This window comes from Erythrolamprus reginae, chromosome 7 (assembly GCF_031021105.1).
Source record: "Erythrolamprus reginae isolate rEryReg1 chromosome 7, rEryReg1.hap1, whole genome shotgun sequence".
NCBI classification, from domain to species: domain Eukaryota; kingdom Metazoa; phylum Chordata; class Lepidosauria; order Squamata; family Dipsadidae; genus Erythrolamprus; species Erythrolamprus reginae.
The window spans coordinates 28,104,330-28,122,796 of NC_091956.1; the positions used below are offsets into that span (position 1 = coordinate 28,104,330).

The window sequence follows — 18,467 nt, forward strand, 5'->3', positions numbered from 1 at the left end:
GTGTGTGTGTGTGTGTGTGTGTGTGTGTGTGTGTGTATGTATGTATGTATGTATTTATTTATTTATTTATTTATTTTATTTTGTCCAATACACAATGAAGGTTACAGAGGACATATTCGTAGTAAAATATATCAGAGAAAGAATAGAATAGAAGATATAGGAGATACAGGAGAGACAATAGGACAGGGGACGGAAGGCACGCTAGTGCACTTATGCACGCCCCTTACTGACCTCTTAGGAATCTGGAGAGGTCAACTGTGGATAGTCTAAGAGTAAAATGTTGGGGGTTAGGAGATGACACTACGGAGTCCGGTAATGAGTTCCACACTTCAACAACTCAATTACTAAAGTCGTATTTTTTACAGTCAAGTTTGGAGCGGTTAATATTAAGTTTGAATCTGTTGTGTGCTCTTGTGTTGTTGTGGTTGAAGCTGGAGTAGTCGTTGACAGGCAGGACGTTGCAGCATATGATCTTGTGGGCAATACGTAGATCACGTTAAACTTGAAATACTTAGATCATGGTTACTACCCTTGGATTGCTCCATCAATAAGATATGTTCCCTGTGTTTTTAGCAGCAGCTTCATGCTCTGAAATGCAAAACTATTTGCTAATAAAAATCAAATTTAATTTAATTAATTTAAATTTAATTAATTTACTTCTGCATCTCTACTTCGCGGAAATTCGACTTTCGCGGGCGGTTTCAGAATGCATCCCCCGCGAAAATCGAGGGAACACTGTAGATATTTAAAAATTAGCTGGCCCCACAGAAGTATATAATTTCTAATAAGGCAAAATGTTAAATGTAAAACAATAATAGTTTTAATTCTTTAATTCTATTTTAGTGAAGATGACCGAGTACTCAGGTTCTTTAACCAAAAGCAGAACATTAGCTCTTTGACTACCCCTGCTGGATAATCTGTGAGACAAAAATGGCATCTTAAAAATGAATTCATTTATTACAGGATGCAATTTTATAAGCCTCCAGATCTTTGAAAATCAACACATTTGTTAGTCTCTAAAATAGTGTTTCTTTAACCTTAGCAATAAAAAGATGTGTGCTATTAATTCCCAGTTTCTCCAAGTCAATATCTACACCTCTTCAAGATGTTAGGATTGAGAAACACTCTTCTAAATACAGAGAGTCCTTGATTTACAACAGTTCCAAGTTACAACGACACTGAAAAAAGTAACTTATGACCGTTTTCACAGTTATGGCCTTCGGAGCATCGCCATGATCATGTGATCAAAATTCAGATGCTTCACAATTGGTTCATCCTTATGATGGTTGTAGTGCCCAAAGGTCAGGTGATCTCTTTTTGTGACGTTTTGACAAGCAAAGAAATTCAATGGTGAAAAAAGTAAGGTTCTACATGTAGGCAGCCAAAACAAAATGCACAGGTACAGTATACGTGGTGCCTTGCTCAACAGTAGTAATTGTGAGAGGAATCTTGGAGTCCTAGTGGACAACCATTTAAATATGAGAGAGCCGGGGCGGCGCAGCAGGTAGAGTGTTGTACTGCAGGCCACTGAAGCTGACTGTAGATCTGTAGGTCAGTGGTTCAAATCTCATCATTGGCTCAAGGTTGACTCAGCCTTCCATCCTTCCGAGGTGGGTAAAATGAGGACCCAGATTGTGGGGGCAATATACTGGCTCTATTAAAAAGTGCTATTGCTAACATGTTGTAAGCCACCCTGAATCTAAGGAAAAAGGCAGCATAAAAATCGAATAAATAAATAAATGATCCAGCAGTGTGCAGAAGCTGCCAAAAACGGCAACACAGTTCTAGGCTGCATTAACATAGGGAATTGAGATCATGTGAAGTGTTCAAACCACTTTACAATGCCTTGGTAAGGCCACACTTGGAATACTGCTTGGTCACCATGATGTAAAGAGGATGTTGTGACTCTGGAAAGAGTGCATAGAAGAACGACAAAGATTATTAGGGGACTGGAGGCTACAACATATGAAGAGCGGTTACAGGAACTGGGCATGGCTAGTTTGATGAAAAGAAGGACCAGGGGAGACATGATAGCAGTGTCCCAATATCTCAGGGGTTGCCACAAAGAAGAGGGAGTCCAAGTATTCTCCAAAGCACCTGAGGGTAGAACAAGAAACAACGGGTGAAAACTAATCAAGGAGAGAAGCAACTTAGAACTAAGGAGAAATTTCCTGACAGAACAATTAATCCACGGAACAGCTTGCCTTCAGAAGTTGTGAATGCTCCAATACTAGTTTTAAAGAAGTGATTAGATGACCATTTGTCTGAAAAGGTGTAGGGTTTCCTGCCTAAGTGGGATGTTGGACTAGAAGACCTCCAAATTCCCCTCCAACTATTCTGTTCTATTCTATTCTATCCTATTCTATTTGGAAGCCAGATCCACTTAACAACCATGTTACTAAATTAACAGCTGCAGTCAGGGGTGGGCTTCACAAATTTTAGCAAGGGGTTCTCTGCCTGGTTGCTGGGTGAGCGTGGCCATAATGGGCATGGCCTAGTCTGTCTCATTCACCACAGCAGGGCGGGGGCGTTTTTGCCCTCCTTAGGCTCCAGAGGCTTCTCTCAAACCTCCAGGAGGGCAAAAAAATGGCTTCCTCAGGCTTTGGAGGCCCTCTGGAGGCCAGAAACAGGCCTGTTTCCAGCCTTCCCGAACTTCTGGTAGGCCTCTTTTTTGCCCTCCCCAAGCCTCCACATGTTTCCTGCCTTGCCTGTGTCTAAAATGGGCCACGTGGGGACTCCTGGGAGGAATATGGCGGGGTGGACAGGGACAACCAGGAGTGGGATTTGGAGGTTCTCCAAACAGCACAAAATCTTAGCTAGAGGTTCTCCCAAACCTTTGCGAACCCCCAGCATCCCATTCCTGGCTGCAGTGATTTGTTTAATAGATGTGGCAAAGAAAGGTTATAAAATGGGGCAAAACTCGCTCAACAAGTGTCCCTTAGCAACATACATTTTGGGCTGAATTGTGGTCGTAAGTTGAACACTACTTGTACACGTTGGTAAGACAATACTCGGAATCGAAATCCACACGTCTTTCTTCAAAAAGGTCGAGACATTGAAGAGGACTGTTCTGCCCTTTTAATGTCAAACTCAACATGTCACATTGCTGTCACATGACATTTCACGATGTTTCCCCCCATACGTGGAGCTGGGGTGGGCGTGGCCTGCATGTGACACATGCAGTCCATGGGCCACCAGTTTGACATCCCCCTGGTCTAAGATAAGCTGCAGTAATACGCAGCATAGCTGCTGTATAGGTAGAAGATACAGTGGTACCTCTACCTAAGAACGCCTCTACTTACGAACTTTTCTACATAAGAACCAGGTGTTCAAGATTTTTTTTGCCTCTTCTCAAAAACCATTTTCCACTTACAAACCCGAACCTCTGAAACTGTAACCGGAAAAGGCAGGGAGAAGCCTCTGTGGGCTTCTCTAGGAATCTCCTGGGAGGAAACAGGGCTTCCCCCCTCCCTGTGGTTTTCCCAGTCACACACATTATTTGTTTTTACATTGATTCCTATGGGAAAAATTGCTTCTTATAAACTTTTCTACTTAAGAACCTGGCCATGGAATGAATTAAGTTACAGGTAACACTGTATTTCATTGCATTATACTCGACTTTTTAAAAAAATGTTAAAAAAAGGGTAATCCCCGGTAATTGCAACTTGAGTGGAAACTGGAAAACTACCCAGGAATAGTCTTTACTTCAGTGGTGCTTACCTCCTGCCAGTTGCTTTCAACATGCCCCTGGAGATGTACTAGCGAGGGATAGTGAGTAAAAGTTTAAATATTTGTACTGGGACCAGTTTCAAAGAATGTTTCATGCCAATGTTCTTATGGAGAGCTGGGATTTCCCGCACTCCAGCCCTGGAATCCATCAAGGAATGTGATTTGAGCATTGATCTTTCACGGCTGGTAGAAAAGAGCAGCGTTTGATTTCAGAGTTGTCATCTATTGTATTCATGCACCTGGATGTAGACATTTGAGTCAGGGAATTATGTATGTATTTGCACCTCTTTGCAAAAAGGTATTTCTAAGGGTTGGAATCCTGAATAAAAATCTTTGTGGATTATATCCAGTGAAGGGCTACCAAATTTTTTACTACCACACTATGGGCGTGGCTTATGCATGACGCCCTGCATTTTCTTTCAACATCCTTCAGTGCAAATTGGGTGCTCTGGAGTGGAGCTCCATTTTTGCTACCCCACTGCGTTCCCCCCACCCTCATCCAGGCAGTAGCCCACCCCTGATTATATCCCTTGGGTCAAAGGGTCACTGTGCCTAATGTGTGTACTTTGAGAGCAGGAACAAGGAAAGTATTAGTTCTGGGTATCTACACAGTGCCAAAACTTTCTCTACTCAGGAGAATTCTTAAATGATTAACAGAACACTGGTCACTGACCCTGTGTGAAAGAGACTTGATTCTTTCTTTTTAGAATAAAATGGAAGAAAAACCTCTGCGAAGTAGCTGAAATGCTACCATAAGAAACAAAAATATGCAGTTGTTCATCACAGGTAAAAAGGGAAATAATACAGTGATCCCTCGATTTTCGCGGGTTCAAACTTCGCAAAACGGCTATACCACGGTTTTTCAAAAAATATTAATTAAAAAATACTCCACGGTTTTTTTTCTATACCACGGTTTTTCCCACCCGATGACGTCATATGTCATCACCAAGTCACTTCTCTCTCTCTTTCTCTTTCTTTCCTGTCATTCTCTGCTTCAATCATTTTCTCATTTCTCTTTTTTCTCCCTTTTTCTATCATTTTTCTCTCTCTCTACCTTCCACTCTCCCCCCTCTTGCTCTCTCTCTCTTTCTCCCTCTCCCTCTCTGTGAGAACGCCTGCCCCACCTCTCCTGCAGCCCCCTCGCTGATAGCTGGGACGAAAGTGCTCTCAGCTAAGGGACTGTGAGAGGGGCGAGGCAGGAATTCTCAAAGCGCTCAGACCGGCTACCGGCCGAATTAGGAGGATGAGAAGCCGTAGCCGCCAGCGCTGCTGCAGGAGGACCTGTGTCCGAAGAAAGCCGGTGAGAGGGGTGGATCGGGCGGGCGGGCGGTAGCGGCGAGGGGGCTGGAGGCGGTGGGGGGGCGGGGCAGCTGACATTCAAAGCAATCTTTGCCGTCCTCCGCACTTTCATCGCTCCCTGCCCTAATTTCAAGCCCGTCTCCTTGCGCTGCCTTGAAAAAGGGTGCGTGGGGGTAGTTTTTGGCTGTCCATAGCCAAAAATGGTGTTTTTACTTCCGCACCGCTACTTCACGGAAAATCGACTTTCGCGGGAGGTCTTGGAACGTAACCCCCGCGAAAATCGAGGGAACACTGTAATGCTCAAAACGTAAATAATAACAATAATAAAAATAATAATAAAATAAACAACTGCCCAAACCATTTTAAATTAAGTTCTTCCCATAAGTGCTCTTGAAGTCTAAATTTTATCTGTTTTCTTCTTCAAACAGTTGCAAAAGATTGGGATGAGACAACCCGAATGTTCATTTTCCGGCACATGATATGGTCTCAATAAACAGTTACTAAGAAAGTGTGTATGAAAAAATCTGCCCTTAAATGGTTTCCATTTTTCCATGCCAGCATATAAAATCTGGCAAATTAAAAGGAAAAAAACATCCTGGAAGAAAGCAGCAGTAAACTGCTTCCATATTGCTTATAAGACAATTTCATGGAGATGGTTACGTAGACACCAGAAATCATGTCTCCCAAATCATATAAACACATTTTGAAAATAAAAAGGACACTTTGCATCCAACTGAAAAATCTGGAGCGCAAAGTTTTCTTCTGTGTGCCAGATTAACCAAAGAATAGATGTGGAAAACAGTGTAGTCGGAATTCTCTTGCCTTTTCAACTTTGACAAGCCAATAATCCACTATCCAGCATTTGAGGCTTCCTCACTCAGATCTTACCTTCTTTAATAATCTTATGCCAAAGAAATTCTATGCTTTTATGCAGGATCCAGTGTTATGGGAATTAAAATTCATATTTGGGTTAAATATGCTGTTACAGAATACAGAATAAGAGTTGGAAGGATCTTGTAGGTCATCTAGTCCAGCCCAGTATTCAAGCAGGAGACCCTATACCAGTGATGGTGAACCTATGGCACAGGTGCCACAGGTGGCATGCGGAGCCATATCTTGTGTCATATGAGCCATTGCCCTAGCTCAGCTCCAGCGTGCATGTGTGTGCCAGCCAGCGGATTTTTGGCTTCCACAGATGCTCTGGGAGGGGGGGGGGTTTGTTGTTGTTCCAGAGAACCTCTGGGGTGGGGGAGGGCATTTTTACCCTCTTCCTGCTCCAGGGAAGCCTTTGGAGCCTGGGGAGGGCAAAACATGAGCCTACTGGGCCCACCGGAAGTTGGGAAACAGGCCATTTCTAGCTTCCAGAGGGCCTCTGGGTGGGGTAGGGGGGTAGAAGAAGCTGTTTTCTCTTTCCCCGGGCATTGAATTATGGGTGTAGACTCTTGCATTTGTGCAATAGCATGCGTGCATGTTCCTTTGGCACCCGAGGGAAAAAAGGTTCGCCATCACTGCCCTATAACATTTCTCACAAGTGGTTGTCCAGTCTCTTCTTTGATTATTAGATGATAGAGAATTTTATTGAAACACATTAATTACCAATCATTGTTTAAATTATAGCATAATAATTTAGTATACATCAACATTCACTGCCACTTAACCAGGAACAAACTACTATATATTATGTGAATGACTGTTTAAAGGCCTGGTTAATTTCTACTTTGGAATTACTCTAAAAAGTGTAACTAATTAACCCAAGAGATAATGAATTTCTCCTATGTCTTTCATTACAAAGATTAAAAAATAGATACAATAAAAATGGATTCTATGGATTTCAGGGATGTTTACACAAAATCTAAAGACAAAAACACAACAAAGTGTAAACCATGATGTAAAGTTTATATACAAGAATATAAGATTTAACTGGATTATTTACAAGGTTTGTTAAAGCAATATTTTACAACCTTTCCCCACCCAAATAACCACTACTTACTTTACAGTTAGGCTACATAAACCTTTAATTTGTGAAGCATCAGAGTACTTCAATTTAAAACAGTACTAAGCTTTGTATAAAATACTGTGTGCAAATGATTAATACACACTTATTGATGCACTTCTTGCACAAGTAGCACATGTACATGAATATTTTCTCTGTAATGAATAAAACTAGATGGCACATTCCTGATAAGATAAAATTAGGCCTAAATATTCAAAGGGAGCTAAAGACAGTGTGATGGCTACTATAGCAAGCTTCCAAAGCAACATATGTTGACAAGACACCAGTCCCATAAATTGCAGTGCACCTTCCCACAAAAAGCGAGCATGGGATTGCACTTTAATGCGCACCAACTCATGGATGTTAGAGCCTTAAGCACGTATAATTCTGCAGGTGATTTGAGGAAAGAAATTCTCAGGGTATCCTTGAGTTCTATTTTGTCCACCTTTGAGTTATCATTTCTGTAAGACTAAAGTCTTTAAAATAAAGTTTAAAATGCCAACTTGCAAAATTACTCCCTTTTAGTAAAACATGGACACAGTTAACTCCCATACTGTGGCTCCCAGATTTGTTTTTACTTGTAACAAAAACAAACTGAATAAGTCAAGACTGCAATGCCCAAATGGACACATAACCTATGCAGAAAGGTTAGCCAGACAAAATGTATTAAGCATACCAATAATTAAAAGAAAATCAAAGTTACATTTAGCAACAGTTGTAAACAACACATTTTAGAAACAATTATACAGAAGAAAAATCATGATTTGGGGCAATTATGGTTTATTATATGTACACAATTAGAAGGGGCAGTATCTTTTCTTCTTAAAAGAAGTGGCTCTTAGATGCTACCAGGCATTTATGGCTGCGGTAGGAGGATGTGAAAAGAACAAGGCATGGCAACTAAATGTAACCAGAAACTCCAAGGAATTAGCACTGCAGCTTGCGGATGCTGCGTGAAAACCTCTTAAAGGCTCGCTGGCCTTTCTGCCATCGCTTGACAGAGGTGATCACCAACTCTCCCGCCAACCTCTGTCCCATGACCAAATATGGTGCGTTGATATCATTCATCTCATCGCAGGTACATTGAAGGCCGCCTCTGAGCCAAAGGACAGTCTTCTTCAGGTCCCTTTCCGTCACCCCATTCAGCTTGTAGATAGTTTTGCTCTTTGTTTCCGGAGTGATCTTGGTGTCTCCATTGATGTAGGCGATCTCCTTCACTTTTATCTTAAGAGCTAAGAGGGATAATAATGGGGAGCAGAGCAGAGCAGGGGTGAGGTAAAAGAAAGGGAGGGAGAGGGAGAAAAGAAAGAGATTTTTCTCTCATTCTGGCAGATAAAAGAGAATCCAGTGAGGGAGGCCTTCTCTTGCTAATTAAACTGTCAGGTTCTGACAGAACGGACAGCAGGTGGCTCCATTTCTAAAGCCATCCAGAGCATGAAAGTAATTTCAGTCCAAATAAATCTTTTGGGTGTATTTCTTTCACTTTCAAATTTAAAAAATCCAACATCTTTGCTAAATGAGCCTCTTCCTCTAGGATTTTGTTGGCTGCAAGTACCAAGGATCTTTGCTTTTAAAGCAGAAAGTGACACATGCCTTCTCACAAAGATGAAAGGGTGGCGTCTTTTCATACAAAAGACAGCCATCTTTTCATCGAAAAAGCAATCCCCATTTTTCCTGAAAATAGTCTGACCTAATTTATGAAACTCTTTGGTTAATCAGTATAATTCATCTATTGCATTTGAAAGAATGTCCAAAATAATTGGGATTTATAGCTGCATTAATTTGGTGCAATAATTGAAAATAGAGAGAGATAGCATCATGTTAGAATATTCATGACTGGGAGAGTCTATAGTAGCAAGGTCAGTCAACAAATAGGCATAGCAACTAAGTCAGCCAATAGGAGCTAACCACTTCTGAATCTATGCAGAGAATCAAAACTGAAAATTAATCTTAAGGCTGAGTGTGGCTCCAGTTCTCTCTGCTCTCTGTCCACTCTGTGCTCTCTGTTCTCTGTACGGCTCTGCTGAAATGAAGCTAACTCCTGCTTGTGTTTACTTGAAGAAATAATCTGCTAATGGTATTGCAAACTCATCTGTTATTATGTTTATAAATGAATCCATCTGAATCTGTGTCTGCTTCTGGTTTTGATTTTTGCAACAAACTTTAATACATGTTTATTTAGAACAACCGGATATCTGCTTATTGGTATATCAAATAAAAACTTAATGCCAGTTAACATGAATAAAACGTACTCTCTATGCTATTCTTTAATGATAAGGGCATTAATCCATATACATTTGTGATGAAACTGTAATAAAATAACTTCTTCAGTTAGAATACAAGACGTATTTATAATTTGGGCCAATTGGTTTATCACATTTTACCTGTCTTATTCAGAAGTTTTCCAAATATTCTCATCCAAAAATGATACATTATTTTTCTTACCTCTGGACAGTAACTCTCTGCTTTCTGCTTTCTTCACATCCAATACTCATTATTTCCTGGCATGTCAGAATTTCAAGGGACAAATTCATCTCTTTTTAAGAAAAGATGCCATTTCTCTACCACTATGGAATGTGAAAGCTTTGCCAAAGCTGTTGGGGATTTGTGGTAGATTAATGTTGTACATTTAGAATGTTAAAGCGACTTAAAAAATCTGAAGTGAAGCCTATCAAAGTATTTCTCGGCTTTCCTCCCATATCTTTGTGGTTGTCTTGTGCTTTGGAAAAGTCAGGAGCAATTTTCTATTTTATCCTTCCCAGGAAGCCATCCTTCCCTGCTGCATAAGAAATAGGGCCTGGACAGGATAAAAGATGTTCTCAAATTCATAGCAGAACATAAGTTGAGGCCCCCTTCCTCAGTCCCCTTCCTCTGCAGGTGGGTAGAAGGGAAACAGAATGTCTCCAACATTACTGTGCCACTGGGTTCCATTTCACATCAGCAAAGAATCAGAAAAATTCAACAATGTCACATTTGTATTATTTATATTTCTGCAACTCTGAAATACCTGACATGGCAGTTTCAGAGAGTAATAAAAAAGATATATATGTCTGTATACAACTAGCTCATTCCTGGATTCTATTACTCCCTAAGGTGACCAAATGTGAAAACCAGTTGGTTTTCATAGACAAAAGTACTGGAATTAGAATCACTGGTAAAACTATTGAGAACTAAACCAGTTTCTGTTGTCGGGTGTGGGACGAGATACAACCAATATACATGAAGGAGAAAAAAATACAGTTTTTTTTCCTCCCAATTCAAGCATCATTAGAAGAGTTTGGACTTCCAGCTGAAGAAGCTTTAGAATCCCATTTCTTTCTACGTAGAAAGTAGATGACACTATAGTGCACAATGTTGTAAAGAAAAAAGAACAACCTTAGAAAGATGAGAGCACCAGAGGTGGGTTCCTACGGGTGCTGTCCAATGCCCTGCTCCAGTAGTGGCCCACTGATGATGCAATTTAGTGCGACAGCTCCGGTGCTGTATTTGCAGGACCGTGCATGCCATCATCTTTTTCCCCCTAATGTTTGTTGTGGTTAGCTCTGGCCCAGCTCCTGCGCCAAGGAATGTGCAGGTGGATGTGGGGGAAACATCCACATGCCGCAGGCCTGTTTTGCTCCTGATGGAATCTGCCGACGAAGCCTCCTCTGACCAAGGAAGCATGAGTGACAGGGAAGAGGGGAGTTTGGCAGATGGCCCAGGAGGAGATCAATCATCTGTATCATCTTTGGATTCTGAACAAGAATTAATGACACATCCATGCATGCATAGAGTGATGCATAGGAGACAACCACTGAAGGATTATTACAAGAGAAAATGAGTCCACCTGTGGTTGGGTGGGGCTGCTGTAATTAGTGCTACAGATAAAAGTGCAGCCTGGTGTTTTAGCCTCATAACAGTTTATCTGATTCATTGTTTCGTCAAGATCATGTTTTTTGTGCTGTTCAAGATTGTGTGTGGACTCTCTGGACTTTAGAATTGGACTCAATTTCCCAGTTATTGGGTGAGCAATTGGATTGCATTTAGCCGGTGCCTTGTGTGTACCAGAAAATTCCTTTGACATTTAAAAAGGGAGCTGTTTCTGTTTTTCTGTTTATAAAAACTTTTGGGGTTTCCTTTTATCATGTGGTTTGTGTCTTCCTGGACTAATTACCCTGTAATTACAGGCGGTTGAAACACACTGGCAGAACAATGTTCGGCCAATTTTCAGCCCTCTGCGCATGCATAGAAGGAAAATAATCCTTCTGCGCATGCACGGAAGCCAAATTGCACGAGGGGATGCAAATCATTGCGACGTGCACCAGTAGGAGGAGGTAAGAGGAACCCGCCCCTGGAGAGTACACAATATGTTTATTAGAAAGAGCAGTTCTAAGCAACCTCCTAGTCTAGTGATGGCGAATCTATGGCACAGGTGCCACAGGTGGCACGCGGAGCCATATCTGCTGGCATTTGAGCCACTGCCCTAATTCAGCTTCAAATGCATGTGCATGCCAGCCAGCTGATTTTTGATTCGCACAAAGGCTCTGGGAGGATGGCTTCCAGAGAGTCTCAGGGGGATGGGGGAAGGCGATTTTATCCTCCCTGGATCCAGGGAAGCCTTTGGAGTCTGGGGAGGGTGAAACATGAGCCTACTGGGCTCACCAGAAGTTGGGAAACAGGTTGTTTCTGGCCTCTAGAGTGCCTCCTGGAGGTGGGGAAAGCTGTTTTCAGCCTCCCCAGGCATTGAATTATAGGTGTGGGCAGTCGTGCATGCGCAATAGCACACACTCACGCTCTTTCAGCATCCAAGGGAAAAAAGGGTTCACCATCACTTTCCTAGTCTGATAGACTAAATAGAAACCTAATCATAATCCTATGATTATGTAAATAAGGATCCATTGTTGAAATAAAAGCTTAAATGCCTTTGTCATTTAACACTGACCAAAACTGATTGTTAATATAGTCAGAGGACAAAACCCCTAGTTTTCAATCAGAGGGTCTCTTTCATACTTACCGAAGTCATTTTTGCAAAGGTTTTCCACAATTTCATTGTCGTCTTCACTCTTGCTTTTGCAGGCATCGCAAACTTTTGGCACTGTAAGAAATAATTTTTTTAAAAAGAACCTTTAGAGGGGTTTCAACAGAAAGAAGTGGGTGGAGGGTAGAATTCGCAAAGAAATGATACACTTTTAATATGAAGTTGTGGCAGGCTTTCTTATTCTTGACTCTTTTTCATGACAGCCTGAAGAGCTGAGATACCTGGAGCCATGCTAAGTACTGTAGATATAACAAGTTCAATGAGAACTGTGAGTAGATGATTGCATCATGGATATGGATTCTGAATGGGCTTAATGTCTCTTTCTAATGCTCTTATACAGCAGGTCCCCCAGAAGCAACTTTACAATTTGTGGAAATCTCGAAGTTGAAGTCCACAAGTCATAACGTTGCCAAGGTTGGAGATTCCTGCTCCAGAGAGAATAAATTAATGTCCTGGTGGAAGGACATGGGAAGTCCCAACAATGTTCAGGAAAAAAACATGGAGCAGTGAAAAAGTGCATAAAATGCATTTACTGATGAATTTTGTTTTAGGAAATTATCTTTCTCCAAATACATTATTTTAAAAACAACAATGGGAGAATTACATGTTCCCCATTTCCAAGTTATTAAAGCCACATTTTCTAGCACTAAACTGATACTAGATGAAAGCTCTTACTTTTAAAAATGAGAAATCACTAATACAAATGTATTGCTTCTGTTATCAATCTTAGAAACATAGAAGATTGACGGAAGAAAAAGACCTCATGGTCCATCTAGTCTGCCCTTATACAATTTCCTGTATTTTATCTTAGGATGGATATATGTTTATCCCAGGCATGTTTAAATTCAGTTACTGTGGATTTACCAACCATGTCTGCTGGAAGTTTGTTTCAAGCATCTACTACTACTATCTTTTATCACAGCCAGCATTTTTTTATTTTAATAATAAACAAACAAAACAAAACAAAACATACAGACACACTTTTAGATATATATATAGCCAGCATTTCTTATTACCTTTTATTTAAATAATTCCTACAGAAAACTTAATTGGCCAGTTGACAGGGAAATGACTTACTTTACTGATCAATGTTATCATTTTCCTAGGAAAATAGTTACAGGACAACAGTTTCATAATTAGAATAGAATATAATTCTTTATTGGCCAAGTGTGATTGGAATTTGTCTTTGGTGTATATACTCTCAATGTACATAAGAAGAATAAAATATATTCATCAAGAATAAATACAATATTCAATAAGCTCAAATGGTTAAAATTATGAGCAGTATTCCAAGTCATATTGCAACTTTTGAAGTAGAAATTCCAAAAGGAAATATACCTGTTTACCTGGACTTCATCCCAGATCTGTGTAATAGGGTAGTTTAAAGCTATCATCCCATACAATAAGATCTTATCAGGATCCTAATCCTATTTTATCCTAATTGTGTTTTTAATAATGTTTATTCAGAATTACAGAATTTAACCTATCCCTAAATTCATAAGATTTACAATTGCAACCCTAGGGGATCACTTAGAACAAACTTTCTTAAGAACATGTTTAGGATAGGATGCGGATAGGACAATTTTAACCACCCATATATAAGATCTTACAGAATCCAGTGTAGTTTCTGTGTAAAAAGACTGCGCTGAGCTTTCCAAATCTAGGAAAGCAAAATCTAAAATAGATTGGCTCCCTGCAAATCATGTGTTTTTGCTGTGTGATGTTCTGCAGTTCTTAGAAAGGAATTTACACTATATGCTATAAAGCTCATTTTATTTCTCTAAATTTCTATCTGTGATGGAAAGAAACATGACATGTAGAAAGTTGATACTGTCCTTTTTAAAGATATTACACACAACTGTTCTCCGCAAACTTATTTCTCCTGTACATTCCACTGAGATGCTTTGGGTGGCAGCCTAAGACCGCAATCCCCAGTCCGTGTACTGGAAGGCTATTGTTGAATGATTTCTGCCCCAAGTAATGCACCCCAAACAACTGCCTCAAAATATGCCCCCAAATCACCCACTGATTTCAAAAGCCACTTAATGTACAGCAGTTTCTAATTCAACATTTTTTTTAAAAAATAACCAATTCCTGGCAGGAGAATACTGAGAGTTGAAGTCCACAAGTCTTAAAGTTGACAAGTTTGGTGGGACCCCTTTCTTGAAAATACAACAGAACAGAACAGAGGAATGAAGAGAGGAGAGGAGAGGAGAAATGAGGAATAGGATAGGATAGGAGGAATGAAGAATAGGATAATTCTATCTATAGAGTATAATAGAATAGAGGAATGAAGGATAGGATAGGAGGAATGAAGGATAGGATAGAAGGAATGCAGAATAGGATAGGATAATGAAGAATAGGATAGAATATACTAGAGTAGAGTAGAATAGAGGAATGAAGGATAGGATAGAAGGAATGCAGAATAGGATAGGATAAGATAGGAGGAATGAAGAATAGGATAGGATAGGATAATGAAGAATAGGATAAGATAGAATAGGATAAAAGGAATGAAGGATATGATAGGATAGGATTTTATTGGTCACACAAGGAATTTGTCTTGGTGCATATGCTCTCAGTGTACATAAAAGAAAAGATATCTTTGTCAAGAATCATAAGGTACAAGACTTCATGATCGTCCAGATACAAATAAGCAACCCAATCAATTAGAAACCAGTCAATATAAATTGTAAGGCTACAAGCCACAAAGTTACAGCCATACAGTCATTTGGGGGAGGAGGTGGGTGATGGGAAAGATGAGAAGATGAATAGGAGGAAAGACTTTAGCATTTCCTTTCCCCGACGGCTCCCGTTGCTTTCACCTGCGCTTGTCTACACGCCCCCTCGGCTGCCCTCTTACCTTCCCTGGGAGTCGGGAGGACGTGGTCGCCGCTGGCCAGGGGGATGCAGAGGTCGTTGTCCTGGGGGAACCGGCTGCAGTCCAGCATGTCGGGCCACGGGAACCCGAAGGCGGACATGACCGGGGCGCAGCTATTCTTCACCTGCTCGCAGAGCGAGTGGCAGGGCTCGATGGTTTCGTCCAGGTCGGCGATGCAGACGGGCGCGAAGAGGGAGCAGAGGAACTTGCGCGTGTCCGGGTGGCACTGCTTCTGCACCAGCGGGATCCAGGCGCCCGCCTGCTCCAGCACCTCCTGCAGGGTCTCGTGGCCCAGCAGGTTGGGCAGCCTCATGTCCGGGTACTCGATCCCGCGGCACAGCAAGAGGGAAGCCGGGATGGGCTTGCAGTTGGAGCGCTTGTGGGAGAACTCGGGCTCCCCGAAGAGGAAGAGCCCGCCCGCCAAACCCAGCCAAGCCGCCCAGAGGACCAGCAGGCGCGGGAAGAGTCGCCCGGGACGCATCTTACACTGAGGGGGCGCTGAGATGAAGGACACCCCCACCCCACCCCTTTGGGAAGCCGAGAAGCCGCCGGCAACGAGGCGGAGGGAGCGCAAGCTTCAGCCTCCCGGCCGGGCCGCCCACAACTTTCCCCCCTCGAGCCGGCTTCCCGCTTTCTTGCGCGCACCGACGGACGGCAGACGCAGCCCCGCCACACGCTCCTCGCCTCCCGATTCAAGCTCCTGCGGGCATTTTGTATGCAAATAGCGGAGGGGATTGGGAGGGCGAGGGGGCGGAGCCTTCGGGCAAAAAGCCCGCGTGGATTGGTCAAAGCTTTCCCCATGGGGGGGCGGCTGAGTGGGAGGAGGAGGAGCCCCCGCCCTAAGACGCGCCTCACCTCAGGAGACGCGCGCGGGCTTCGAATGAGCTGGTCGGAGAGAAGTCTCGGACGGCGCTGAGGATGGGCGGATCCTCCGGGAGTTGGGTCGCCGTCTCCCGGGCCGCTCCTTTCGAAACTTCTTGCCCGGCTGCCCCCCAAAAAGGGAAGCGCCGCCGGAGAGAAGCCGAAATGTTGCTTCTTTCTGAGGTCGCTTGGGAAGAGCAAAGCTCGGGCTTGAAGTCAGAGAGGTTCACAACACAAGCCCGCCGCCCCGCTCGACAATCCCTCTACCTCTCTCTTTTTTCTCTCTCTCACTCTCTCCCCGACTGCCTCCCTCTTTCATCCCCCCTCTCTTCTTTTTTCTTTCCTCTCTCTCCCTCCCCTTCTTTTCTCTCTTCCTCTCTCTCTTTCCTTACCGCTTTCCATCCTTCTTTCCCTCTTTCTCCTCTTCCTCTTTTACGCCCTTCCTCTCTCTCCTTCCTTCTCTCCCTCCGTCCTTCTCTCTTCCTGTCTTTCCTTCCCACCTTCCATCTCTCTTTTTCTGTCTCCCCTTCTTTCTCTCCCGCTCCTTTCCTCTCTCTCCTCTCCTTTTCTTTCTTCTCTTCCTCCTTCCCCCTCTTTTCTCTCTTCTTGTCTTTCCTTCCTGCCTTCCCTCCCTCCCTCTTTCCCCCTCTTTCTCTCCCACTCCATTCCTCTTTCACTGTGTCCTCTCCTTCCCTTCTTCCTTCTCTCCCTTCCACCCCTCTTTTCTCTCCTCTCTTTCCTTCCCGCCTTCCATCCCTCTCTCTCCTTCCCCCCTCTCCTTCCCTTCTTCTCTTCCTCCCTCCCCCTCTTTTCTCTACTTCCCACCTTCCATCTCTCTTTCTCTCTCTCTCCTTCCTTCTTTCCTCTACCTCCCTACCACTCTTTTCTCTCTTTTTCTCTTTACTTCACGCCTTCCATCCCACTTTCCCCTCTCTCGTTTCCTCTCTTTCTCTCCCCTCCCTTCCACTGTCTCCCCTCTCCTTCTTCCTTCTCTCCCTCTTTTCTCTCTCCCTCTCTTTCCTTCCATCCCTCTTTCCCTCTCCCTCTCTCTCCTTCCCTTCTTCCTTTTCTCTTTCCCTCCCCACTCTTTTCTCTCTTCCCCTCTCTCTCTTTCCCCCCCTCTTTCTCTCTCCCTTCCTCCTTCCCCCTCTCTCTATCTATATCCCTCTCTCCTTCCTTTCTTCCTTCCTTCCTTCCTTCTCTTTCTCTTTCCCACCTTCCTTCCCGCGCTTTGTCTTTCTCTAAGCCTCCTTCCCTCTCTCTTTCTTCCTCCCGGCCTATCTCTCCGTCCCTCCCCACCATCTCTCAGATCGGTCCCAACAACCCGAATCTGCCCCTCGCGGAAACGAAGGCGGTGGTGGGGTGGGGAAAAGCAAGCTAAACGAGGCAGCGCTTCGCTTGCCTTTCTGGGGCGCGCCTGTCGTATGCTGTGCCGGCTGGAGCGAAGGGTTTGCTGCTTTTAAAAGACGGGATGTAATACAAATCGGCAAGATGCCAACTAGAAGGATCAGAAGGTCCAATACTCTCCTTTGAAAGAATTGGGATTCTTAAGCTTAGGAAGAAAGATAACAGAACTGAAGCGTAGAAAAGCGACCCTTGGAAAGCGGATAACAGTTTCTCTGCCTTTCTCAAAAAGCCGGTGGAAATGCCGAAGCAGAGCAAGAAGCCCTTATTCAGGCAGCAGATCGTTTATCCTGAGGAATATAGAAGCGAATGGCCTCTAATTGGGATGGTAATTAGAGGATTAGTGGATGTAAATGAATTACACGCGTTAATGGGGGGCAGAGGCATTTTGAAGACAGGGTTACTTCTAGACTTGGTTCCAAAGGCCACTTGTAGGAGAAATTCAGCAGCAGAGGGTGGCGACTTTTTCGCTTACTTTTTTTCCTAATATCACGGGATTTCATTGATCTTTTTTTTAAAAAAAAATGCCCCTAAGAAAAATAACGACGCAGAATTTAAATTCAACATGTAATAAACTAAATATAGGCTAATATAGATTAAAAAAACAATTACAAAGAAATTAATGTAGTATCCCCTACTTACTTTCTGCCAGCATAAAGTCAGCGCAACGGCATACCTTCAAACAAAATGTTTAAGTCAGGCGTAAAATACACTTCCAGGAAAACGGAACTCACCTTTTCTTGCTATAATCCAAGCGCAATAAACCCAAAGCTTTTCATAACAGACAAACTCCACTTTTGTGGGATGTAATTTAATAGCATATGTACATGTATCTTTAACATATAAAAAGTGTCTCAGCAAAGAGAACTAGCAGGGGTCCTGACCAAAGAGTATAGATTAATCAATGTATCTTCCATCTGATTGCAGGTTGGCAACATAGGAGCCAAACCCTTTAAAGACATTCACTGGAGAAGCATAATATTTTGTAGGGTTAACACATTTTAAAAATTATAATTGGTGTATTTAGCATTTTTTAAAAACCTGAGAACTTGGTTTTGTAATATAAGATCCCCAGTTCAAAATTTATTTTATGGAATATGTGTGTGTGTGTGTTAAAGAAAGATGTATAAAGAAGTTTTACTTTGCTTCTACTACTAAATTTAAGAGACTACTAAAGCATCTAGACAAAATAGATATCATAACCAAACTAATGGTTTCATTATATATTACCATGTAATTTTTTTTTGGGGGGGAAGGATAAATTATAAATTGTAATATCAAATTTT

At 42.5% G+C, this 18,467-nt stretch overlaps 1 protein-coding gene across 1 annotated transcript; it reads right to left on the minus strand.

Annotated features, from left to right (window-relative positions):
- Positions 1 to 6,903: 6,903 nt before the first annotated feature.
- Positions 6,904 to 15,617, minus strand: SFRP2 (secreted frizzled related protein 2). The gene is made up of 3 exons (XM_070756574.1): positions 14,899 to 15,617; positions 12,015 to 12,095; positions 6,904 to 8,253 (listed from the first exon to the last, which is right to left on the minus strand). The coding sequence occupies exons 1-3, from the start codon at positions 15,395 to 15,397 to the stop codon at positions 7,949 to 7,951; spliced, it is 885 nt and encodes a 294-aa protein (XP_070612675.1). The 5' UTR covers positions 15,398 to 15,617; the 3' UTR covers positions 6,904 to 7,948.
- Positions 15,618 to 18,467: the final 2,850 nt, after the last annotated feature.